Raw genomic sequence first — 27,112 nt, 5'->3', positions numbered from 1 at the left:
TGCCCCATTGAAGACACACTGTCTACTCTGCAGTGCACTCTGTGGGCTTGTCTGTTGATTCTGGAGGAACAAGACGGCTGTCAGGAATTGTAACGTGGGAGCCATTGTAGCGGTAACTACTTCACGAAAGCGAAAGAAAGCGAAAGCGAAAGCCCATTGGGAAACTCCAACTCCCATTGTCATTGTGACGCAGCACTCCACAGTACACAAGTAGTGAACACTGCACACTGCACACAACAAAATTGCATTCATGCCTCACCCGTGCAAGGGGGCAGCCCTCAATGACACCCCATGGGGAACAGTGCGGCGGGACGGTACCATACTCAGGGTACCTCAGTCATGGAAGAGGATGGGGGAGACCACTGGTTAATTACTCCCCCCACCAACCTAGCAGGTCGGGAATCGAACCGGCAACCTTTGGACTACAAGTCTGACACCCTAACCGCTTACCCATGACTGCCCTTCTCAATGACGTTGTGGCTTTTGGACATGAGCTACTTCTACTACAGCACTGTCTCAACCAGGGGCTCAGGATTTGGCTGATTAGCTTCGCCGATTAGCAAGGCACTTCCTCGTCGCAATTCCACCACCACTTCGCTCAAAGAGGATGGACGCGATTGGTGGGTGCGCGAGTTCAGTGTTGGGCACACATACAGTGCCCTCCATAATTATTGGCACCCCTGGTTGAGATGTGTTAAAAGCCTTCAAATAAATTCAGTGTTTATTGCAGAAGAATACTGTCACACTGAAAAATTTAGGAAAATGTAGCCTTCAACTCAAATGAATTGTAGGAAAATAAAAAAAAATCCCTGACTAAAAAATAATTCTTTTTCATTAAATCACCTCTTCCACAATTATTGGCACCCTTAACAATTCCCAGGAAATAAATATAATTGAAGCATTTCTGTCATTTTTACAGTAGTTTACAAAGTTTACCAGAGTATGTAGGAACATTTAATTAGTAATTCATCACTTCCTGTTTCCCTGGGGTATAAATATGACGTGACACCGAGGCCATTTCTCTTATCCACTCTTAAACATGGGAAAGACAAAGGAACACAGCATACAAGTAAGGCAGATGTGCGTCCACCTTCACAGGTCAGGCAGAGGCTACAAGAAGATTGCCACTCAACTGCAGCTGCCCATATCCTCTGTGAGAGGAATAATTAAGAAGTTCAAAACAACTGGAACAGTGGTAAACAAGCCTGGACGAGGACCCAAGTTTATTTTGCCACCACGCACAGTGAGGAGGATGGTAAGAGAAATCAAAAGATCTCCAAAGCTCACTGTTACAGAATTACAACAAATGGTAGCATCCTGGGGTCACAAAGTGTCCAAATCAACCATCAGGCGCTGTCTACACGCCAACAAGCTGTTTGGGAGGCATGCACGGAGAAAACCTTTCCTCACCCACAATCATAAACGCAAACGTCTGGAGTTCGCCAAGCGGTATTGGGGCTTCAACTGGGACCGTGTGCTTTGGTCAGATGAGACCAAGATTGAGCTTTTTGGCAACAAACACTCTAAGTGGGTCTGGCGTGCCACGAAAGATGCGCATGCTGAAAAGCACCTCATACCCACTGTGAAGTATGGGGGTGGGTCAGTGATGCTGTGGGGCTGTTTCGCTTCCAAAGGCCCTGGGAACCTTGTTAGGGTGCATGGCATCATGAATGCTTTGAAATACCAGGACATTTTAAATCAAAATCTGTTGCCCTCTGCCCGAAAGCTGAAGATGGGTCGTCACTGGGTCTTTCAGCAGGACAATGACCCTAAACATATGGCCAAATCTACACAGAAATGGTTCACCAGACACAAAATCAAGCTCCTCCCATGGTCATCTCAGTCCCCAGACCTCAACCCCATTGAGAACCTGTGGGGTGAGCTGAAGAGGAGAGTACAGAGGAGAGGACCCAGGTCTCTGGATGATTTAGAGAGATTCTGCAAAGAGGAATGGCTGAAGATCCCTCTTTATGTTTTTTCCCATCTTGTGAAACATTATAGGAGAAGATTATGTGCTGTTTTGTTGGCAAAAGGGGGTTGTACAAAATATTAACAACAGGGGTGCTAATAATTGTGATACACATTATTTGATGTCAAATAATTATTTCTTTATGTGGGATTTTTTCCCCACTGAATAAATGCACTTGTATTGAAGGTTGGATTTTTCTCTTTTTTTCCATTAAGGTCCCATATTATTTAGAAAAAAATAATAATAATTGGAAGCTTAAAAACATCTCAACCAGGGGTGCCAATAATAATGGAGGGCACTGTACCTATACAGGTGTGTGGTTGGGCACCTCCATCCAATGCCCGTCTTCCATATATCTTTCTGGTCAATCGTAAGTCAGTCATTAACGTAAACTGGAGTAAACTGGTGGTGGAAACGACTCCATCTTTGAAGCTGAAAAATTTGTTCAATTTTGGCTGAATTCACTAGCCTAGCATTTCCCATTGAAATGACTGAAGGCGAGACTTATTCACTCTCTCCAGTTCTTATACTACCTCCATGGTCTCAACCCCCTCCACCACCCTGCCTTGCACATCTAGTCTTGTCACAACATCTATGTACAGTAGAATACACCTAGTCATAACCTGCTGCTGTTTGTGGACACAAAGGGTAGCTGCTTTTGATCTCAGCTCATCTCATCTCATCTCATCTCATCTCTGCTGACTATTTTTAAAACTCAGATATTAGTCATCTTGTCGAAGCAGGAAACATAATTCATGGAACTCATGAATACAAAGAGCCTTTTTTGCCCATGTCGGCTGATGTCACGTTTCCTCCCAGCTTTCTGGAATTTCAAAGAATTTTGGTGAAACTAAGTGGGAGGGGGGAAAATTACTTCCCAACTTTGGTTAGGAGCTTAATCCCTACTAGAGCCACCAGAGTCGAGGAAATAAATGGAATATATTTTTTTTCCTGTGGTATTATGTCGACGGTCTCTAAAATCTTAAGTGATTTTCAAAAGACAGGCTGCAAAGTCGGTCAAAGATGAGATGAAGGAGAAGGGGGAAACCTTGCATAAGGGCTTTTTTTATAATGCCCTACTTTATTTTCCTTTCTTGAAGCCAAAGTTGCATGATATAAACAACAGAAAATATTCCTGAAAAACATCTTTTAACCTATTCTAGGCATTATCTTTCCTGACGCATCCTTATTGAAAAGTTTTTCAGAAAAATACATCAATGCTAAAATAAAAAGAAAACAAGAAAAGAAGAAAAACTGAGTGCGATCCATGTCCTTACTACTAGAAAAATACATAAATAAATATTTATTTTTCTCAAATGAAGAAAAGAAAAGAAAAAAACAACTACTGAGGGCCTATTGAAGAGTATGCCTGGGCCCATGACACTATGGCACAATCTCTATTTTCCTCCATCTCTCTTCCACTTCCAACAGACCGACATATTGAATTTTAAGAGACTAATGACCTTAAATTGCACACTTGTGGCTCATTAGGCACTGCCAAGTCAAGGCCACACGGGGCAGTAAATATGTCATTGTAGGAATAAACAATAATTACACTTGAACAAGTTGCTCCCTAATTACATCATGTGAAAAGGGAAAAAAGAAGAAACGACTGGCCATTCCAAGCCCCAAACAGACAACGAATGCTCCACGTACCCTTTGTGATTTGGGAAGTGTGTGAGCACAGTGTTTGCCGTTTTATGAAAGCTTTAAACTAGACACACTAACAACCTCCTACAGAAAGCCTAGGCGTGTGTGTGTTTGTGTGAGAGAGAGAAAGAGGGAGGGGGGGGGCAGAGGCAGAGAGGCAGAGAGTAGGAACATGATAGAGCCCAGTGCTGCTCAAAGAGAGAGTATTCCCGATTGCTCACATTTGACGTTCAGCGTTACTGTAGCCATTTAGGAGCTAAAAAAGCCTTCGGGAAATTGCTTTTCTCCCCACACACCCGCGGCCTGATTATATTCTCCGAAAGCCCCCCCCTTCTCCCCCACCCTCTTGATTCATATGTCAAGTGTTGGGGGGTGGGGGCTGTCGAAAGAGAAGGCGAGGCATTAAAGTTGTGGGATTAGTGCTAAGTAAGTAAATGGCCCATATCAGGTTTCTATTACTGGAGCAGCATAGCTAGCTACACTATTTTGGACTGTTTGGATTGCAAATGGAAAGGTGAATGACGGAGCAGTCTTTCTACTCCTACCTCCACCCCACACCCCATTCCAAAAATATACGATTTTGTTCATCTAAGTGGAGATGTTTCCTACTCTTCAGCTGCTGTTAGCTTTTCTCCTTATTTTTTCCCCCCCTTCTACTCCTTCTTCTCCCCCAACTATCAAGCAAATGGAAATCTGCCTCCGCATCCTCGAGCCCGCATCAATAAATAAAGCAGACACAAATAAACAGATAAATAAATAAATGCACAGCGACTCGCAAATGGGCATCCGTCAGCGTTAGTGATAGAGCGATGTCAGACGTCCTCACGCTCCACTGGCGGGGGAGTGCCCGGGCGCAGGCAAGATTCCTGCTGATTGCACACATACAATTCCCTCCAGAGAGAGAGAGAGAGAGAGAGGGAGAGAGAGAGAGAGAGAGAGGCTCTCCACTAAAGTACACACACACACACACACACACACACACACACACACACACACACACACACACACACACACACACACACACACACACACACACACACACACACACACACAAACACACACACACACATTCACTCAAGTAAACTAAACACACACAGATGCTTGGCATTACACACGCCTCCCTTCCGCTAGTCATCTCTTTATCTCCAACTCCCATCTCTCCTCTCTTTCCCTTTCTTCTGCGTGTGTGTCCTTTCCTCCTACAAATTCACTCTCTCCCCTTTTTAGCCGATGCATCGGTGTCATGATGGACTCTAGCTCTTTTTTTCCCTCTCCCTCCTAATACCACTCCTTTTTCCCCACTCTCTGTCTTTTTCATCCTCCATTCCTCTCCTCTCGTGGCTCCGCTTTTTCTTTCTTTTAAAGAAGAGAGTGCCACCGCAGGCACTGACAGTAATGGTGCTTTTTGGTGTCATGTGTTGCCATGATGTCAGTCCACTGAAAGCCACCAGCCTGACAGGACTTGGGGACTCGCTGCATCTCTCAGGCAGACCAAGAACCACTGTCACTCCCAGAGAGAGAGAGAGAGAGAAGGCGGGGGAAAGAGAGAGAGAAGGAATGGGAGAGAAAGAAAGAGAGAGAGAGAGAGAGAGAAAGGGGGGGAGAGAGAGAAAGGGGGAAGAGAGAGAGAGAGAGAGAGAGGGAGAGAAAGGGAGTCAGTCCCCACTCCCCCATATAGTGCACTGCATCTGGCATCTTTTATCTGTCCACTCTCTCCCCTTATCTGTACTTCGGCGTCTGGTCCACACAACTACTTACAGTACACAGCATTTACTTACGATTTTTCCAGTAGCAAATTATTCTGAATCACTGTTCATATTTTTAAGATCCTTTTATTCATGGCTTAGCTGTATTATTTTATCTGACTTTACAGTTTACGGCTACCCAGAAATGCCGCATGTCTGGATCGTCTTAGCCGGTGGCAACATATAATCGTTACCAGTAAAACCCTTAGCTTGAAGGATGGCAGACGCGGCATCTGCTTTCTGGCACGGTGTCTCTGCTCAAATCACAGGCGCTCTGTGGCTTGTAGACTGGAAGAGGGTAATGCATTATTCAAGCCACTGGGGGCACTACGGTGCTCGGATGCTCGGTGCTTTTGCACGACACCTACAGTCCTACCCATGGAGAGAAGCGAAGAAGAGAGTAGGAGAGAGAGAGAGAAAGAGAGAGAGAGAGAGAATGAGAGAGAGAGAGAGAGAGAGAGAGAGAGAGAGAGAGAGAGAGAGAGAGAGAGAAGAAGAAGGATGGTGACAGAGGAAAAGGAGTGTATGCATCGACAGAAGAGACACGCAGGAGAGCAAAGGATAGAGGAATGGAGAGAAGGAAAGAAAGAGAAGGGGAGAGGATGAGAGAGGAGCAGAAAGGAAGGGTAGAGTAGAATACAGGGGAAGGCGACAGAGTGTGACGAGAAGGAGAAGCCAACGTAGACAGGAAACTCAAACCAGGTGACAATCTCCCGTGAGCCTAACCCCTTGGTTAGCTCAGTGATGACTACTGTAATGCATGTAGAAAAGCCACACACACAGCATCCTTATGTAATCTTCTAGTTGCAGTTCAAATAGGTTCAACAACACATGTATTGCTGTACTGGGACTGCGCGCTGTGTCATATATCGTACTCTTGAATCTGTTCTAGAACTGAAAACAAATTATACATGCCATGGTGCAAAATACAGACCCTCACTACTCAAGCATCACAGACTGTGGTGCGTAGGTATTCCTGGCATAAGGGCTGGTGCGATATGGAAAAAAAACTGAATAGTGCAATGGTGGATATGTGAGTTTTGTATCACGATAACGACATATATCTGATATAGAACAATTTCTAATTGTATTTAGACTTGTATGCTGGAAGGGTCCAACTGAATGTCACAAAACAACCTTTCTATTGGAAAAGAGGATTCCCCAAAATTGTTATTTTTACAGTTACAGTGAATCCAGTATGTATTGCGTGGCCATCATGAAATGTAAAATGATATTCAATTGTATGCAACTGATACCACATTGACTATGTACAAGGGGGTGCGCAGGAGAAAGTTCACGATATACATGCCATAGTGCAAAATACAGACCCTCACTACTCAAGCATCACAGACAATGCTCTTAGGTATTCCTACCAACGATGTATTCCTCCTGCCACTGTATATGAACTGCTGCATGACTCAAGGTGAGACGGAACAGTAAATACCTCGGGCACATGAGGCAACTGTACTGCAGAGATGGGCTGCCTTTGCTTTGAGAGCTGCTCCGGTGCACAGTACTCAAATCAGAGGGGACTTGAAAATGTTAAGTAGATGTGATGTACTGTAAATACCCCAGTATAGCTACTACTGCTACTGCTGCTCCTACTACTGTACTACTACTCCTACAATACTACTGCTACAGCTATACAGCTGTTACAGTTACTACCAGGGCTGCCGACAGAGGGGGACGAAGGGGTATGTTGTCCTGGGCCCAGGGAGATAGGGGGTCCAGAATTGGGTCCCCATTACATTGTATGTATTGTTTAGGGGGCCCTTTCAGATGACTTTGTCCCGGGCCCAGCAAAAGCTGTCAGCGGCCCTGGTTACTACCACCACTACCATTACTACTACTACTACTACTACAGTACTACTATCACTAAGACTAACACTACCGCTACTAACAATATTGCTACTACTACTACTACTACTAATAATAATAAAATTATCATCATCCTGACCATAATAATAGTCATAATAACGAAAAGCATTGAGTGCCACAGTCCTTTAGTGCCTGCCAGCCTGCCTTGATTGAACTACCCTGTTTCTCTCCTCTCCTCTCGCTCTCTGGTCAGTGTTGTGTTTCCCTTCCCCTTCCCCTTCCCCTTGCCATTCCCCTTCCCCTTCCCTTCCCTCCTCATCCCTTCCCTTCCCTTCCCTTCCCTTCCCTTCCCTTCCCTTCCCCTTCCCCTTCCCCTTCCCCTTCCCTGGCCTGCCTTGCCTTCCCTTCCCTTCCCATCCCATCCCTTCCCTTCCCATCCCTTCCCTTCCCTTCCCTTCCCTTCCCTTCCCTTCCTCTTCCCATCCCATCCCTTCCCTCCCCTTCCCTTCCCTTCCTGCCAAATGGAAAGGTAAAATATTCATTTGAGTGGTGGTGGTGGTGGTGGCGCCTGACAGATCTCGGATAGGGCCTGATGCTCCAACGCAAACACTGCCTGCGGTACTATTTGTCTGTGGTAATAGACACCTCGCATTGGCTTAAACAATGGCCTGGAAATGGCGGGCCGAAAATAGCATTAAGGGCCCTCCATCACCTTTCATTGTGGAGAAGAGAAGAGAGAGCGAGAGAGGGAGAGAGAGAGAGAGAGAGAGAGAGAGGGAGAGAGGGGTGGGAGAGAGAGGGAGGGAGAGGAGAGAGAAGGAGAGTGACTGTGCCAGGCATCACCCCCCCAGTGTGGTAATGCCTTATTTATTCTGCTGGCTGTCATTACGGGTCCCCCGCTCTCTGCCCTAATAGGCGACGGATAAGCTTTAATTCACTCGGAAGAGGAGAACTTTCCATCTCCAAACCTAAGTATGATGGCCAAGGATATTCCATTGGAATATTATGAGGCCTATTTTTCAGTGTGGGAATGATGGGGGATTTGTGCATAATACTGTTCCTGAGACTGGGATCCTCTATGTATTTTCTTGCATTTTTTTTTCTTCTTCTTCTTCTTCTTCTAAGACACACTTCTTTTGCTTTTAGCCGAGAGAGTTATAGCTCTATTAGACTGGAAGGAAATCAATTTTATAGAGCAAATGGCAGAAGAAGAAAAAAACTGAGGGGGTTAGAAAGAAAAGGAAAACTCAATAATGCCTTTCAGAAACATATTTGTTCCTGAGAGACGGATTAACACTCATTATTAGCAATCAGCACTAAGGATGACCTTCCTCTTCACCTTCCACACCGGCCCTGAAAGCAACTTGGCAGACAGAGAGAGAGAGAGAGAGAGAGAGAGAGAGAGAGAGAGAGAGAGAGAGAGAGAGAGAGAGAGGTTCAGGGGAGAAGAAAATGAAGCCATCCTTCAACAACCAAATAAATATAGAAATAAAAGGAATAAATAAACAAACACAAATTCAGCTTCTGCTGTTTGTTTTGCCATTCCTGGAAGGGCACCAAGAACCGGAATGAAGTCAAAAAGAAGGGAAAACAACAACAAGACACACATGAACATTAGGAACTGAAAGGAAAAGGAGAGGAAATTAGACACAAAACACACACGTGTGCACACGCACGCGCGCGCGCACACACACACACACACACACACACACGCACGCACATGCACACACACACCCACAAACACACACACACAGAAACACACAGACACAAGAGTGTGTGGCCAGCTAGCTAGTTGGTCGGTTGGTTTGTTGGCCCTCTGGCGCAGCGGTGGCTCAAGCTGGCCCTGTCATCAATCAGACGAGCGACTCATTTCGAGCAGAGGAGATGAGGAGGGCGCGAGCAGGACAAAGTCTCGGGCCCAAAGCCTCAGCTCTCTTCTGGTCTGTTCTGCTCTGCTCTGCTCTCCTCTCCCGCTAGCATGGCACAATTACCCCCCTTCTTGAAAGCACTGCTTGCCACCAGGAGCCACCGGCCCTGGTATTGCATTCTGTACACAGGCACTCACACACAACGGGGAGGTGGTTTGTGTTTGTGTGTGTCTGCGTGTGCGTGGCGAGAGCTGTGTAGTGAGAGTAGTGGACAGTCGGAGCTGGAGGGAGGGCTGGAAAGATGGAGGGAGAGAAGGATGGAGGGATGGAGGGATGGAGGGAGAGAAGGGTGGAGGGATGGAGGGGTGGAGGGATGGAGGGGTGCCCACAGCACAGACAGAGATGAAGGCTGTAAGAGTCTCAGTGTGTGGGTAACAAGCGCCAGTTTGTCTCCTTTTCTACTAAACTTTAGAGGTCGAAAGAGCCTTGCTGGAAATCAAGTGGCACAAGGGCCGCATGAGCGCATTGGCAAGCAGGAGGACGCAGCAGACTGGGAGGAAGGGACCGAGAGACTGAGAGACAAGGAAATGTAAAAAAATGAGGAGCGCGAGAAAGAGAGAGGAAAGAGAACAGAGAACAGAGAGAGAGAGAGAGAGAGAGAGAGAGAGAGAGAGAGAGAGAGAGAGAGAGAGAGAGAGAGAGAGAGAGAGAGAGAGAGAGAGAGAGACAGAGAAAATCAGAGATTTAATCTCTTGTACCATGCTGGGATGGATTCAAAAAAATAAAAAGAGAGAGAGAGAGAGAAAAAAAAATGAGTTGGAGAATGAAAGGTGCTCATTTCTTTTATTGAGACCTGATTTATTTATTGAAAAAAAAAACAAAAAAACGGATCCATGTTACACTCGGCTTATTTTAACAAGCCCTCCGGCCAAGATATCCAGCAATAAAAAAAAGGAAAATCTGTTAGCAGCTAGAGGACCCTCAAATGGTACATAAAACATCACTGAATTACCATGATTATTATATTCCGATGATGATTCCGCGGGACTGATAAATATCTATTTCCTAATCCCTGTGGGGGTTCCTCAGGGTTTGCGATGGGAAACAATCAGTGGTGTAGTCTACGTAGAACGCAGGTATACGCAGTCAGAGAGAGAGGTTCCATTGGCCCATTGTTTCCTGGTTCTATTATTGAGGGGGAAATCCCCCTTTAGGCAGACCTAGGCAGACCTGAGGACTGTTCAATTCAATGCTAGGAGCATTATGACACGCACCTTTAGGCAGACCAGAACCTGGTCATGTTAGGTGCCCATAGAAACCTATTATGTTGGCATATCTCTATACTTAAAGAATCTCTGACACAGTATACCCACCTCAAAATTTCAGGGATTTCAGTATACCCACTTAAAACTGATTGATCCATTATTTAGAATAGCACAAATACAGTAAACCCACCTCAAACAATGCTCAAATATACAGTAGACCCACCACAAAAAAAGTAGCCTACACCACTGTAAACAATTGGGACCGTCCAGGGTCCAGTGTGTCCGGCAGGGAGGACCCATATCAAACTCTATGATCCCACACCCCAGTTACCCTGCATCTGTCTCCCTTACAGCTTTTGAGGGAGAGAAAAAAAATCCTTATCTAGCCCGAGCAGGTTTCAAGCGGGCCATCTCAACTGACCGCCACACCTACCCCCCTCCACACTCCCCCCTCCCCACTCCCCTCTATTGATATCTGGCATCTACTGAGCCCAGCCAAGGCCATTGCCAGCTGCACTAGCCTCTGGGTCAACCACCATCCCGGAGCAAATCACATTGGCTCCACTTCCTTTAGGAGCGCCCCCGGGGGGGCACCTGAATGAATAACATCTATCAACACCCTGAAGTGGTAGTGCTTGAGGTTTGGGGAGGGAGGCTGGGGCTTTGGGCTGTCAAGTGAAAACTGCAATGCAATACAGGAGAGCAGAGCAGTAGCAACACCCCCTTTCTTGTAGATGGAGGGGAGGGGGAGGGGGGTGGAGGTGTCTGGGAGAGTGTGAGATGCTGGTATGGGTGTGTTGCGGGTGGGTGGGTGTGTAGTGTGTGTGTGTGTGTACGTGTGTGTGTGTGTGTGTGTGTGTGTGTGTGTGTGTGTGTGTGTGTGTGTGTGTGTGTGTGTGTGTGTGTGTGTGTGTGTGTGTGTGTGTGTGCATGTGTGTGTGTGTGTTGGTGGTGGTTGGGTCAGCTGAGGTAGAATGAGAAGATGAAAGAGAGAGGAAGAGAGAGAGAGACATGGTGTGATAAAAAAGAAGACCTCAAAAAAAAGAAAGAGAGAATAAAAAAACAGACATTTACAAAGACTGAATAAGAGTGCGGTGGTTCTTATGATAAAAAAAATGAATTGCTCTAGGGATACTGATCGCAATCACGTAGGTGTTAAGATAACACTGATTCATTAAAAAAAGCATTAATACAACACGTCCCACCACAGAGCAGTGTAATCGCAAGAGCAAGGGAGGTTGGGAAGGGGTAGGAAGGGTGGGGAGGGCGAGATAAATAGGCCTGTTCATCACCAGAAGCCAGGAGGACGAGACAGAAGTGAGGGAGGAATTATAGAGATCATTACCAACACAGACAGAATGATATGAGGGCAGGAGAGGGAAAAAAACAGGGAGAGAGAGAGAGAGAGAGAGAGAGAGAGAAAGAGAGAGAGAGAGAGAGAGAGATAGAGAGAGAGAGAGAGAGAGTGAAAGAGAGATAGGGAGTGAGAGAGAGAGAGAAGACGGAGAAAGGGAGAGGGGTACAGAGAGAGAGAGAGAGAGAGAGAGAGAGAGAGAGAGAGAGAGAGAGAGAGAGAGAGAGAGAGAGAGAAATATCTGTCTATCTGGCATTGCCTGTCTCCATCACCCTCCTCCTCCTCCTGCCTGCATCACTGGCCTCGCTTGCAGATTCACCCCCTTATTATTCTGTTAAAATTTCATGATCCAAAATAGGTAATTTAATCTTCATTAAACATACAGCCCCCCACCTCTATCTCTATTTCGCTTTTCCTCCCTGCCTGGGTGAATTATACCGGTCAAAGGAAAGAGGGATGGGGGGGTGTAGGAGGAGGAGGGAGGCCAGTCGGGCTCAAATCCCATAACCCTGACGAGCGCCTTATATCATGGAATCTCTGTTTGGTGCCTGTACTGTGTGTGTGTCTGGACAAGAGAGAAGACGGAGAAAGAGATGAAGGAGAAGGAGGGAGGAGGGAGGGAGGGAGGAGGAGAGCTGGATAGAAGTGGAGGAGGGAGGGAGGGAGGGAGGATGGAAGGAGGAGGAGAGAAGACAGCAACTACTGAGGATTCTGCTCTGGTCAATGTCAGGGGTGCCCTTCAGGAGAAAGGGATGGAAAGGAAACTTTTGATAGACGCAAACAGTGAAGGTGAGAGCCAGAGGACGCGGCAGCCAAGGCCGAGGATTAGGTAAATAAATCAAATCGGCATCGCACGCGGCCCCCTCTTGAACACCTGATTGATGTGCCTTTTGGGACGGGCCGTATGAAAGCGCTACCTACCTAGCAACCCTGCTATAGCTTTCATCAAAGAGCTGTGTGGTGAGAGAGAGAGAGAGAGAGAGAGAGAGAGAGAGAGAGAGAGAGAGAGAGAGAGAGAGAGAGAGAGACAGAAGGAAAAAAAACATCCATCCAGCAGAGGATGAATGAGAAGGCACATATTTTTCTTGCTTTCTTTCTTTCGGCACACAACTAAAGAAATATCTCCTTGAGCGGCCCATCTAACTGTCACAAAGAAAAAACTCACAAACACTAGCAGTGAGGAGGACCAGGTAAAAAAAGTGATGAAGGTCACAAGTGCTATGGTCTACTGTTAAAGTAAGGAAGACAGTCTACGTGCAACAATTGAGTGGAAATTTTAAAATTATTTGTCAAACGATTGTGTAAATGAATACAAAGTAGCCTGGCCAATAAAAAGAGACTATGCTTTTGGGCAAAACGCCCAGGATAAACAAAGATGCCATGCTTCAACAAAGGGCTGAACGGAGGGGACATTGAATTGGACATTGCATGCCTTGCATAATAGGCAGCTGAAAATTGAGTGCATTTCACAGGGAAAATCATTGTGTGAAAAACCCGGAGAGGCCAAATAAAGTAGCCTCCTGATATCGGCCGTCATCCTGACACAGGAATTACACCAGCGGCGGCCTCGCAGAAAAGGAAAAGTCACTGCCTCGATGTCTGCAATTTTCTACCTCATAAGAGAGAAAAGGGCCCCTCAAAGAGACAGCTTATCAGCAATCCTCCAGCGCCTTTCATCGAATCAGCCCGTGCCGGCGAACTTAATTGTTTCTTTTCAGTGGCTGAAGTTTTGATTTTCTCCCTCCGCGCACCCCGCCGCCCCGGGGTCTGTCGGCACGCAAACTGAGACAAATGACGGATCTGGCCCCGTCAAGACCGGTGCGTTCATTTAGGATCAACACTCTCGGCTGAATCCATGAGGAAAATGACAGATAGGAGGGTCTTTCCGCCCCTCTTTTCATCCCAGAACCAACTTGGCTTTTGTACTTTGTCAGACAGGAAATTGTTTAGGAATTTCATGAGGAGGAAATGCAATGACAGGGTGTATGCTGCACATAAACAAACAAACATATCAACAAATAAACAAACAAGCACAGCTGCATAAACACACACACAGCCACACACACACACAAACACAAACACACACGCACACGTACACGCACACACACAAACACACACTTACCTGTAAACTCCTCGAATTCAACAACACATTTTTTTTCTCACAGAGCAAGTCTTAGCAAACAGTGCACATGTTCAACAACTAGCAAGCACTTGAAAGGGCTCGGTGTCATGCACACACTGCAAGGAAACGGGGCAGAGGGGTGGATTGAAGAGGGAAGTATTTTGCTGACTTATAGTGTCCAAAAGCTGCTACAGGCAAGCGGAAATTTAATGCCAGACGTGTACATATTGAATAAGCAAGTGAAGGGCCGCCTCTGCTGAGGTTGTAAAGAGAAATGCTCTGCTCTGACACACACACACACACACACACACACACACACACACACACACACACACACACACACACACACACACACACACACACACACACATACACACACACACACACACACACACACACACACACACACACACGTACACGCACACACACACACAAGCAAATAAAAACAGCAAGTGTGCAGGCGAGCGTGCACGGTACACACACACACACACACACACACGACACCTACACACACATGCACACGCACAAACACACACACACACACACACACACACGACACCTACACACACACACACACACACACACACACACACACACACACACACACACACACACACACACACACACACACACACACACACACACACACACGCGCACACACACACAGTGAGAGAGAGGGAGGCTCGACTCGACTCGGCGCGCTGCCGTTCCGTCACAGTCGTTACTAAAAGTAGGCCAGGGCACAGAAAAAGGCAGGAATCCATTAGAAGTGAGTGAGTATTTTTGGGTGCTCTGTGCAATGGGTGACATTTATGCGAGGGGAACGCCAGGCAGGCGGAAGCAGCTTAAGAGACCCGAGGAGGACAGAGCCCACGTGGCGTGTGGCGGTGGCGGGATGTGGGCCAATCCTCCTGCGGACGGACCAGACGAGCCGAGGCGAGGCGAGGCAGGGCCGGGCCAGGCGAGGCGAGGCGAGGGCCCCGGCTCCGGGTCTGGGTCTGGCTCCCCTAGTGTAGGGGGTGGGGGGTGAGCAGAGGGACCTGAGGACACAAGACTGGATGCCATGCTCTAGTGCTGGAGGTCTACAGAACACACTGGCAGTGGTAGTGGTGGTGGTGGTGCTGCTGCTGCTGTTGGAAGTAGTGGTGGTGATGGTGGTAATGGTAGTGTGTGTGTGTGTGTGAGTGTGTGCGTGTATGTGTGCGTGTGCGTGTATGTGTGCGTGTGCGTGTATGTGTGCGTGTATGTGTGCGTGTATGTGCGCGTGTGCGCGCGCGCGTGTGTTTGCGTGCATGTGTGTGTGCGTGTATGTGTGTGTGTGCGTGTTTGTGTGTGTGTAGGAGGAGAAAAAACACAAGCTAGTGAAGGAAGAGAGAAGGAAGTGTTTAGACAGCTGGCCAGCATCAGAGCAAAAAAAAAAAAAAAAACCTGCACAGGCTCGGCTGGCAAATGCCCCTGCCACCACCGTCTCTGCTGTCTCTGTTATTTGATTGGGGGGGGGGTCTGATGGTTGCGGTATACTGTGCTGAGTATTCAGCTAATTAGGATAATTACCCAAACAAATGTGTCAGGTTCTCAGTGTTTACATTAACAGCGAATTTTCGAAATAATTTCATTAATATCCAGATGACTGGAGTGGCCACTGGAGATGAGAAGAAAGGCTTTTGTTTTCACGCTCTGAAGGATGCTTCGTTTGTGAAAAAAATGAGACAAATTGTTCGAAATCTTTTCACTGAAACTGAGCTGAAGCAGGTTGTCAGTGTCAAACATCACTGGGCCAGAGTGAGAACAAACAATCAGCCATCCCTTGGACTATTGGCGGGGTGGTTTGGCGGTTGAGACTGGTGAGAATGGCCGGTGTGGTGAATATGTGATTTGTGGTGGTGGTGGTGGTGGTGGTAAGAGAAGACAGTTGAAAAGTCAGAGAGCGAGACCGAGGAGGGCCTGTGTTGCAACCACGGCCTCGGCAGAGACAGCGGGGCCTTTTCGCTGGAGCTCTGTTGTGTGTTGTGCAGCGTTTTGCTTTGATGCGTGGACCAGCGCTTGGGTCAGCCAAGGGAATATAAGCAAAGAGTTGGAGCCAGCAGCGGAGTGAGTGGGTGGGGATGGGGAGTGAGGGGAGAGAGGGAGGGCGGTGGGAGGTGAGGATGAGGAGGAGGAGAGGAGGGGGGGGGGGCTGGAACTACAAACACGGCTTTATTCCGTTACCATGGTTAGCACCCGGCCACCGACAGGCTGGACTGGAAGGGCTTTGATCACCTGCAATGTTGACGGGGTGGACAGAGAGAGAAAAGAAGCAGAGAGAGAAAAGAAGCAGAGAGAGAAAGCGGGAGAGAGAAAGCGAGAGAGAGAGAGTGAGAAAGAGAGAGAGAGAGAGAGAGAGAGAGAGAGAGAGAGAGAGAGAGAAAGCGAGAGAGAGAGAGTGAGAAAGAGAGAGAGAGAGAGAGAGAGAGAGAGAGAGAGAGCGACAGAGAGAAGCAGAAGAAAGATAGAGAGGGGTACAGAGAGAAAGAAAGGGAGAGAGACGTCAAACATGAAGCATTTCGGGTGCTTGTTACCAATTACCCGCTCTGAAATGCTCACTGTTGGCAATGCATCTCTTTACAAAACCACACACACAGCAAAACAGCACCAACCCCAGCTGAGCAATGACAGGGTAGAAAACGAGCAGAGAGAGAGAGAGAGAGAGAGAGAGAGAGAGAGAGAGAGAGAGAGAGAGAGAGAGAGAGAGAGAGAGAGAGAGAGAGAGAGAGAGAGAGAGAGAGCAACAAAGCAGGAGAGACATGGGGCGAGGGCAAGAAAGATAAAGAAAAAGTAAAATGAGTGCAGAAGTGCATGAGAGAGAGAAAGAGAATGAGAGAAATCACAAAAAGAAAAGCACACACAGATAAAATCATTGAGAGCTGGGCAAAAAATAGAATAATAAATGAACAAACAAAAAGTCTTGAACAAGCAAACAAAAGAATTATATAAACCAAATGACAGACAGGGAGTTGAGAGGATGATTTTGAGCCTCTTCTGTTTCTGTGGGTGAGTGTGAGTGTGAATGTGAGTGTTTGTGTGCATGTTTGCTTGTGTATTTGTGTGTGTGTGTGTGTGTGTGTGTGTGTGTGTGTGTGTGTGTGTGTGTGTGTGTGTGTGTGTGTGTGTGTGTGTGTGTGTGTGTGTGCGTGCGCATGTGTGTATTTGTATTTATGCCTGTGCGCGTGTGTGTGTGTGTGTGTGCGCGTCTTTGTATTTGCGTGTGTATGTGTGTGTGTGTGTGTGTGTGTTTGCATTTGTGTGTGTGTGTGTGTATTTGTATTTGTATTTGCGTGTGTGTGTGTGTATTTGTATTTGTATTTGTATTTGCGTGTGTGTATGTGTGTGTGTGTGCGTGTGTGTGTGTGTGTGTGCATGTGTGTGCGTGTGTGTGTATGTGTGTGCGGGTGTGCCATGAGTGGGCATGAGTGTGGCCGGCATGGCATGGCATCCTGGCGGTGTGCAGCCAGTGCCAGGCTCTTGTCACGGTTGACTGCTGTACCCGGGGCCTCTCCAGACGGTGCCATGGGACTCGTGGGCTGAGGAGCCCAGAACCGTGCCCACTGCTGGATCGCTTTTCTTCCATCGCAGGAGGATGCCAACGGAGGTGTGTGTGTGTGTGTGTGTGTGTGTGTGTGTGTGTGTGTGTGTGTGTGTGTGTGTGTGTGTGTGTGTGTGTGTGTGTGTGTGTGTGTGTGTGTGTGTGTGTGTGTGTTTTTGTGAAGGTGGAGTTGGGGGGTGGCCACATTTGCTTGGCCGAAGCAGGGACAGGCGCTGACACCACAATGTAGGGGTTTATGTGTGTGTGTGTGTGTGTGTGTGTGTGTGTGTGTGTGTGTGTGTGTGTGTGTGTGTGTGTGTGTGTGTGTGTGTCTGTGCCCGTGCATGTGTTTGTGCGGGGGAGAGGAGAGGAGGAAAGCTGTGGCCCTGGCTCTCACCTGCCTCCTGGCAGCCCGCGGTTGGTCACATTATGGGGACAACAATTTCCCTACCTTGTCGTCTGGCTGCAGCACACGTAATTAGTCGGAGAATGGGCCACAGCGGGTTAGTGAACTTAAAAACTGGCACCGGAAGATAAGGACGAGTTATTTACCCGAGGTTTGGAAAAGAAAAGACGACCACGACGAAGAAACAAAACAAACAAAACCACTACTACTGTCGAAGCATTCTCGAGAACGGCCAAAAAAAGGAAAGAAAAACAAGAAAGAAAGAAAGAAAAAGAAGGGGTTCTGTTGCAGGGGTGGCAAATGGCAGTGCATAGAACAAGGTATTTGTTTGTTGTGTGTGTGTGGGGGGGTGAGGTGACATATTGGGGCCACTGAGGGAGATGATGGCATGGAACTATGGATGCCAGGGCTCCCAGTCAGAACCCCCCCACACACATACTACAGTACATACAGTACACAGGCACACATGCACGCACACACACACAGACACTCAACACACACCCACACATACATACTACCCACAGTCCACACACATGTACGCACGCAAACACACACACCCGCATACATATTACACACACACACACACACGCGCGCAGGCACGCAGGCACGCAGGCACGCACGCACGCACGCACACACACTACCCACATTACACACACATGCACTAGGGCTGGGGAAAATAATCGAGTTAATCGATAATCGATTGAACTGAATCGAAATTCACATAATCGATTCACAGGGCACAAAATCGATTTTTTTGGTTCTTTTTCTTTTTTTTCTTTTTGTTTAATTTAGGTCTATGGAAAATACCCAGTAGGTATTAGTCAATTAGGCCTAGGCCTAGATGGAAATTAGCCTCATGGCTATAATCTTGTGTATTTAGCATTTTTGTTTAAATGCTGGTAATATATGCTGTCCCTTTTTAAATAAATAAACTTGTAACTTGTAACTTATTACAAATTAGCAATGTGTTAACACTGTCAAGCCACAGCCCTTTGACATTTTTATATGAAAATAGGCAACAGCATCTTTTGGGGGAAATCCTGGCACCAAGAAGGGAACGGATTGAATCGATTCGGAATGAATCGAATCGAATTGAATCGCGATTAATCGATTCAAAGCCCTAAGAATCGAAATCAAATCGATACAGGAACATGGCTGCGATACCCTAGCCAGGCCGTGCCCTCCTAGTGACGCAACAGCTTCAGCGTTGCTACTAGTCAGGTCAGGAGTCAATACAAGTACTTTCTGAGTTCCCGCAAATACGGGAACTCCTCACACTTTGTTGGGAAGCAAACAATCATTACCAAACCAAGGGAGGCCATTTGGGAAATGCTGTTTGGGAAATGATAATTGTTAGGCTCTGGGTCAGACCAAGTCTCGAAGAGATTTGGAAGTCGATGATAATCAGGCTAGCGATACCCAGCCCTAACATGCACACACGCACACACGAAACAAACACAAACCATCCACAAATACTACACACACGCCAAAACAGCCACCCCCCGGCCGGCATTTCAATTGTGCCTGGCACCTTCAGCAGGTGGGCTGTCTGCAGGATCCCCTGGGTGAAGACAATTCATCATAGCAGGACGGAATATGTTAACATTAAGATTATGCTAAACCATCCCTCGGCAGAAGCCAGTTGCCTGCATCCCATTTCTATTGTAATCAGCGGCTTATGAATGGCAGTGTGTGTGTGCGTGCGTGTGTGTGTGTGTGTGTGTGTGCGCGTGTGTGTGCGTGCGCATGTATGTGTGTGCGCATGTATGTGTGTGCGCGTTTATGTGTGTGCGCGAGCGTGAGTGCGAGCTAACGAATCCCTTCGCGTAGTGGCGTCCCCAACATATTGTAAAACATAATGAAGAGTTCCAGGATGGCGGGCAACAGCCTTGGCAATAAACTAAAGCCCCGCGCCAGGGTGTTTGGTGATAATGTGGCGAGAGAGCTGGAGAATCGCTCCTTGCGGATGCTGTGTCGCCGTAAAAAAAACAAGCCATCTAATGAAATTTAAGCAGTTAAAAAAAAAAAGAAAAGAAGAAACCGCATGTCAGATGTTTGTTAAAATGAAAAGAGAAGAGGAGAGATGCTTTATGTGTGCATGGACCGATATGAATTGTGAATTGTGTTTGCAGCAGAGTGCATAATCATGTATAGTATATGCATGTATTTATGGGTTTTCTTTTTTGTGAGTTGTGAGTAGCTTGAATGGGTCCTTGTGTATGTAATATATACATGTGTGTGTATATGTGTGTGGGTGGGTGGGCGCGTATATGCACACGTTCGAATGTATGTTGGCACATGTAAGAGAGAGTGTAAACACACGCCTGAGTAGGACGGAAAATAGAACATGTAACATATGCACATACTGCAGCATGCGCACACACACACACACGTTAACGTGTGGTTATGATAATAATAATAATACTGAGGCCTTACCGTTTCTCGGGGTCCGTTTCCTCCGGTCACGGAAGGCGGCGCCGGACTGCAGGGCCTCCATTAGGCTGTCCATCACCCCCGTCTCATCTCCTTCTGCAAGGGGGAGAGAAGGGCAAAAAGGGAGGGAGAGAGAGAGAGAGAGAGAGAGAGAGAGAGAGAGAGAGAGAGAGAGAGGGGAGAGAGAGAGAGAGAGAGAGAGAGGGAGAGAGAGAGAGAAAGGGGAGAGAGAGGGGGGAGAGAGGAGGTATATATTAGACCAGGGGTTTGCAAGTCAGCCAAGCATACACGATATCTCCAGGCCTCTCTTTCTCTCTTCTATGAACCACGAAAAACACACTTAAAGCGGAATATCAAGGGCCATTAGCGAGGCAAGACCACAGCCCGGTGTAGGGGTTTTAATCACTTAAATAGAACACCTCGGGTGCAGGGGATGTTCTAATAGTCAGCTGGGGCGAATGCAGTGGGGCTGTGTGTGTATCCATGTGTGTGTGTGTGTGTGTGTGTGTGTGTGTGTGTGTGTGTGTGTGTGTGTGTGTGTGTGTGTGTGTGTGTGTGTGTGTATGAGAGAGAGAGTGTGTGTGTGTGTGTGTGTGTATGAGAGAGAGAGTGTGTGTGTGTGTGTGTGTGTGTGTGTGTGTGTGTGCGTATATATTTGTGTGTGTGTTGGAGGAACAGCGTGGTGGTAGAAGAAGCTGCGATGAAAGGTAGCGAGCGAGAGAGAGAGATAGAGAGAGAGGGAGAGAGAGAGAGAGAGAGAGAGAGGGGCCCGAATCGGCCCTGGGCACTGGGGGGGAAAAAGAAGCGCATATCCGAGGATGAAAGCTTTCAGTGATGACCATTGACAGATATTCTTTTCTGAGGCTTGCACAGGGGAGCTAAGTGCTCTTTACCGAGATTTAGTGCGGGGCCGGTCAATATGCCGGCTTTCTATCATTGTTCTGTCAATGACCGTGGGATCTGCCGTGATAACATTCGAGGGGTGGGTGGGGGTTGTTGGGTGGTGAGGTGTGGGGCAACAAAATGGTTAAGTGTCTCTGCGTGTGCTGAAATGGGCCATGACAGCGCTTGGCAGAAAGGAACAGTGGGACGCCTCTGCACTGGAGTCGTGGAAATGGCGTATGGATCAGGCCATCCGGCGTGAGTGGTCGGTTAGGATGGAGGAGAAAAGAGATGGCGTAGCGCTTTACAACAAATGCTCCTCCATCGTCACCATTATCGTCTCCGATCAAAGAAAATCTAATATCTCAATGTAAAAATCACTGTTTGCCTGAGTGAATCGAGCTCCTAAATGTCTTTGTTGATCCTTCACAGGGCCCATCGATAACGTTTTTTAATTTAATGGCGATCCCATCCAAACCTCTCCACTCCCCAGGGCTGATCTGGGGCACTCCAAGAGACAGACAATCGCTCCTTCTGCCTCGAAAGGAAGAAAAAATACACCCCCCCCCTACCTACATGAAAACGGAAGCTCCTGAAGAAGACGAAAGAGAGAGAGAGAGAAAAAAACACAGAACGAAAAAAAAAGTGTGTGTTTGGGGTCTGTTATCTGGGTCATCTATCTTTACCCTATACTAATGACTCAGTGTGTGCCCTCTTCATCATCGTGGTCCAGAACAGACATTATTTTAAACTGGGATCATTAAGGTGACTTATTGTCGAGTGTGGGAGCATGCCATCAATCGTTTGTATACATGAGTGAACTGCTCTTGGGGAATGTTCAAGCACATGGGCAGCAGGGGCTTTGTCTCTCCAGTTGGTTGGAGAGAGAGAGAGAAAGAGATACAGAGAGAAACAGGTGGAGAGGCAGAAATAGAGAAGGAAAGAAGAGAGAGTCAGAGAAGGGAGGAAGAGAGAATGAAAGAGAGAAAGAGAGAGACAGAGAGAGAGAGAGAGAGAGAGAGAGAGAGAGGGGAGGAAAAGAGAGATAGTTTATTTGCTGTGGAGATGATGGTTGCTTTAGGCAGCACTTTCAGGCGTGGTAATCAATCTTTTGTTTTCATTTTTTCCCTCCACACATTCAAAGCAGACGACAGTCAGCAAATTGAATTTATAAAGAGGAGGGAGAGGAAAAAAAAACAAAAAACTTGACACCGCTACATAATTAATTTGAGGAAATGCCACACTTCTGCATCACATGAGACACACACAAACCCACTGTTGCTACCCTCAACCCCTCCTGTTTTTCTCCTCAGACATATCCCACCCCTAATTCACCAAGGGAAGTACTGTATATCACCCTGTAGTAGAAACCAGGCCAAGTGATTATGAAGGAGGAGAGAATAAAAGAGGAAATTCAAATAGAAACCACAAAACGAGAAAATGTTTCATGTGGATTTAATGTAATTTTTCTCTCTGGACTCGGTCGTGCATTTCACCAAAGGCGCACGCATCCCCGAGGGCTGTCTTCCGACATCACAGTATCTGTTCTCACTGCGCTGGTGCTTAAAAGCGGCTCAGATTATATCGAGCTAATTAAACTAGCCCTCCACGCACAAGTCAGAGCGCTCAGCAAGCGCGAGGAGCGCGAGGAGCACGAGAGCACGAGGAGGAGGCAGCGGGCGCTTATCTCAAATTGCTCCTCAACATCTTCTTGCTGATAGCCTGCTGGCTGCTTGGCTGACTTGACGCTAGATACACGTCCCAAACCTGTCCACACCTACATGCATAGCACGCAAGCAAGAAAGCAATCACGCAGAACCTCGCCCGCTATTGTCCTGCCTCGGGACCTGAAGGCTAGTCTCAGATTGCCTGGTTAACACCAGACCTAATCACAAGTGAGATTAGGTTTGGGGAGTTGCCTATTGTAAATTCTGTAGGGTGCAGAATACTTGGTTATTTATGACACACTGCCCTGCTCTCTGATTGGGCAGAGAAACGGTAAAGGTCGGAATGCTTGGCCATTATGACACACGGACCATGATCTTGGCCGTTATGAGTCATCCTTGCCAGACTGTCTTTCAGATCGAAATGATTGTGTAGAACTAAAGGCAGTATGGGAGTTCCCAGGCTAAGTCTCAGAGGCTCTCAAAGCGCTTGGCTGCCTTGAATCTGGATGGGCGCCCCCTAGACTGTCCAACACATGCAACTATGCGAACAGACAAGCAAGCAAAACCACGTCTCGCTTCGCCTTGCCTCCTCCTCAAAGCCTCCTTCATATATAGAGCACAGAAAGCACAGAGGTCTGTTCTGCAGCAGTTCATTAACGTGTTCGCTGCCTAGCTGCCTCTCCAGCTCCCGTATGTTCTCCCGCAGTCCCCAGCACGTCCACCGTAAACGGAACATCTTGCAAAAGTGACAGAGTGGGAGGCGCCTCGGGCGGCAGGTAAACATTTATCAACAGCCACGGCCGCGTGGGTGCGGCAGGTGGAACTTCTGCTTTTTTTCTCCAGCCTCTTCAACCCCCCAACCCACCCAGCAATGGATCCTTCATTTTCCTCTCTCCTCTTCTTCTTCTTCTTCTTCTTTCGTCTCCTTCTACTTGGAGACCTGGACATCACAGGGGGCACCTGACACTTTGATCAATTTGTCCTACTTCTGCGCTTAAACGTAGCACAATTCATCATCCGTAATGACCCAAGACTTGGGGAGCCAGGTAGACGGGGTTCTGTTCTGGGGTGATAGGAGGTGGGACGGGGGTGGGGCGATGGGGCGATGCGGGGGTTGGGGGGGATCGCAGACACAAAGAAGCAAAATGACTAAAATGGGAAACACGCTCCCGGGCGACCTGAAACTGCTCCATTAACAGTGTCCTATTGGACAACGCTTGCACCTGAGAGCCAGCGAGACCTTGTGTTCTCCGCAAATGGTTGTTTGAGAAACTGCCAGAGAGCACGATACACTCCCAAGCCGTCTCAACCTGCGATATAATAAAGATGGCCATTTAAAAAAACAGAATGGGGTAGTTAAAAGTTTTTGAAAAGAGATTGATGTTAGAAAATGGGAACACGGCAAGGATTAATAATTTTTTACCATAATCTGAGCCACATTTGATCAAAATATGTTAATATCACTGTAAGAACAAATCCGCTTTCAAATGGATATTATTTTCACAAAACCTTTGCAGGTATCACTTTCTCCTCTCAGTTATCATGAGTCATACGTTTGGCAACTGGGAATTAGAGTTAAGCTAACCTTTGCCCTCTCTGCTTCTGCTGGAAGCAGTGAGACTACATTCCAGGATGGGGCCTTCTGCATAGGTTAACAGGCTAGCACAGACATGAGGAATTGCAATAACACACCTTTCCTTTGGGGCAAAGAGTCATCATGCCCTCATGCGAAATATTTCTTTTCGTATTATATCACTTTACTTTTTCCAACTTCTTCTAGCACTAGTGGCAAAGCACTGTTAGAGGAAAAAAAACGGGGAAAAAAGAATATGGTGCCCTACACCATCCTCAACAAGGTCGTCCACCCTGCTGGAAAAAAAACATTACTCCATGTTTCCTCACTTCCTGTGCTCAGCCAGTGGGTGCTCTCTGATTTCTTGGGCCATGTGGTGCTTAACAATGCACCCCGGAGCCCTGATCCTGTTTCTAACCCCCATATTCTGCCTGGCGATGTATTAGGGGGTGTGCGGCATCACAGTTTTTAATTAGTGGGGGTAGCAGGCACAGGCCTTGGCTGGATTTGCGAATTTCACACATTAGATTAGCTCCCCCAACGAGCTACCTGCTATTGACAGGGGAGGAGGAAGAGGAGGAGGAGGAGGAGGAGGAGGAGGAGGAGAAGGAGGTGAAGGAGGTGCTGGCTGGGGGTGGGTGTAGGTCGAGCTTATTAAATAGGGCTCGGCAGGAGGGCCGCCAAAAAGTCAGACAGAGAACAAAGATGTGGAGCTCCTCTCCGCTCTGTGCCATGCGGGGAGGAGGAAGGAGCAGGGGAGGGGAGGGGAGGGGAGGGGAGGGGAGGGACACAGATGGAGTGGAGTCACAAGGTGGCACTGACATTTTAGTGTGTGAGAGTGTTAGTGATGGAAAGTGGGAAGAGGAGGTGGAGGTGGTGGTGGTGGTGGTGGTGCAGGTGGGTGGTGGAGATGGAGTAGCTGTGTTTTGGGGTCGACCCAAGGGAGGTGGTGAGGACAGTTGTGGACATGAGCCCTTGGATTAATTCAAAATCTTACAGCTTGGCAAACATATTTGATAATATTATTATGCAGTCTCTCTTCTTATACACTCACAGTCACGTACAAACACAAGCATACGGACGCGCACACACGCCTACATGCCCGCAAGCACGCACACACTCCAGATATCGTATTAATTCTGATATGTTTTGGCTAGACACGATGTACCCATACAATCTCTGGCTTTTTCCATTCGCCAAAAATCCAAATCAACAGGATTATGGACTCGAGTGCACCTGGTGTGCCGAGGTGTGCCAGACATGATGCAGGGTGTACTGCTGGCGAGAGGAGAGCCATGCGCAGCGCAGCGCTGTGACTGTGGCGATCAACAGCCGGGCCTGCTCAGGGGACACCACCACCAACCCCCCGTGCTGAGGACACGACCCATGAGTCGTGACTGCTGCCCAGTCATGGCAGGGTTTGGGGTGGGGTGGTGGTGGGGTGGGGTATGGTGGCGGTGATAATGGTCAGGTGAGTAAACACCCACCTGAGCGATGGAGAGGTACCGTATGTATGACCCCTATGCTACAGTATGACCACGACAAAACAAGGCTGGATTTATGAATTTAAAAGGTGTTGTACGATCATTGAATGCTCGGCTCTATGTTGGGCTCTATAGAATATAATGTGGAATACTGCATTGTAGAACACTTTCTTTTTAGAGAATGTTCAAAAAACTAAATAATCATCACACTTTTATGAACCTGATGGAGCACTGAGCAAACTTGATGAGGCACTAAGTGAAACATATTGCTCACTCCTAACAATAATAACCGTCTTACAGTGATGAATGAGCACCGCACACGGTTCTTGATCCTTCAGAGTTATACAACAACACCTGTGTTACAACTGCATCCTGACAGTACTATGGACAGGGTTACATAGATTTCAACCTTCTCTTACTCCCATCTTCCTTGATCTAGCGCTAATGATATGGTTCCAATATAATGTCATTGTACCACACAAGGTTACTTAGTTTTACTTGACGCCGGTGTCATAAGCGTGTCATTACAGTGTCATAATAGTGTCATGACACAGTCATAGATTCGGTTATGGCAAAACTTCATAAAATGTTTATGACATGGACATAATCTTTATGACACTGTAATGACATGCTTATGACACCGGCGTCAAGTAAAGTGTTACCCTTAGTTCATTCCTTCCTTCTCTTCCTTGGCATTAGCATGTCGAGGTCATCACCACCCGACAGCAGGGAGGAAAGAAGAAAAATTGATCTATAAATAAAGGAGGCTTCTGCCGGCTGTGCTGCTGAATGATCTGATTTATCTGACACGAAATTAAGTCTGAAGTCATGAGGACAAGTAAAGTAACTGGATTAATTTCCCCCGGATTCTGTGCGTAGTGTGTGTGTCTGTGTGTCTGTGCGTGTGCGTGTGCGTGTGCGTGTGTGTGTGTGTGTGTGTGTGTGTGTGTGTGTGTGTGTGTGTGTGTGTGTGTGTGTGTGTGTGTGTGTGTGTGTGTGTGTGTGTGTGTGTGTGTGTGTGTGTGTGTGTGTGTGTGGTAGAGGCGAGGCGAGGCAAGGCTCCCCCCACCCATCTGTATGCCTCTGTGCACCATCCTTTAAAACAGCCAGGGACTGCCATTCCTATAATTATACAGCAGTGTCAACACGGTCTGTTCGTAATTTCAATTTGCTATCTGTCATCTCCTCTTCAAAACGTCTGAAAGCATGGAAGGGGGAAAAAAAGGGTGTGTGGTGTGTGTGTGTGTGTGTGTGTGTGTGTGTGTGTGTGTGTGTGTGTGTGTGTGTGTGTGTGTGTGTGTGTGTGTGTGTGTG

General features: G+C 47.4%; 1 protein-coding gene across 6 annotated transcripts in view; it reads right to left on the bottom strand.

The window, feature by feature from the left end:
* The window catches only part of diaph2 (diaphanous-related formin 2), a 642,359-nt gene that overhangs the window by 52,930 nt on the left and 562,317 nt on the right, over positions 1-27,112 (bottom strand). For 5 of the 6 annotated variants that reach the window (XM_063190038.1, XM_063190036.1, XM_063190039.1 and 2 more), the window contains 2 exons: positions 20,196-20,288; positions 16,000-16,050 (listed from right to left, as the gene is read on the bottom strand). In XM_063190038.1, coding sequence (XP_063046108.1) covers positions 16,000-16,050; positions 20,196-20,288 — 144 coding nt within the window. The remainder of the gene's footprint in view (positions 1-15,999; positions 16,051-20,195; positions 20,289-27,112) is intronic. The other variant, XM_063190040.1, reaches the window with a different exon arrangement.

The sequence above is a fragment of the Engraulis encrasicolus genome, chromosome 23 (genome assembly GCF_034702125.1).
Source record: "Engraulis encrasicolus isolate BLACKSEA-1 chromosome 23, IST_EnEncr_1.0, whole genome shotgun sequence".
Taxonomy (NCBI): Eukaryota; Metazoa; Chordata; class Actinopteri; order Clupeiformes; family Engraulidae; genus Engraulis; species Engraulis encrasicolus.
This window is presented reverse-complemented; position numbering and strand designations above follow the sequence as displayed.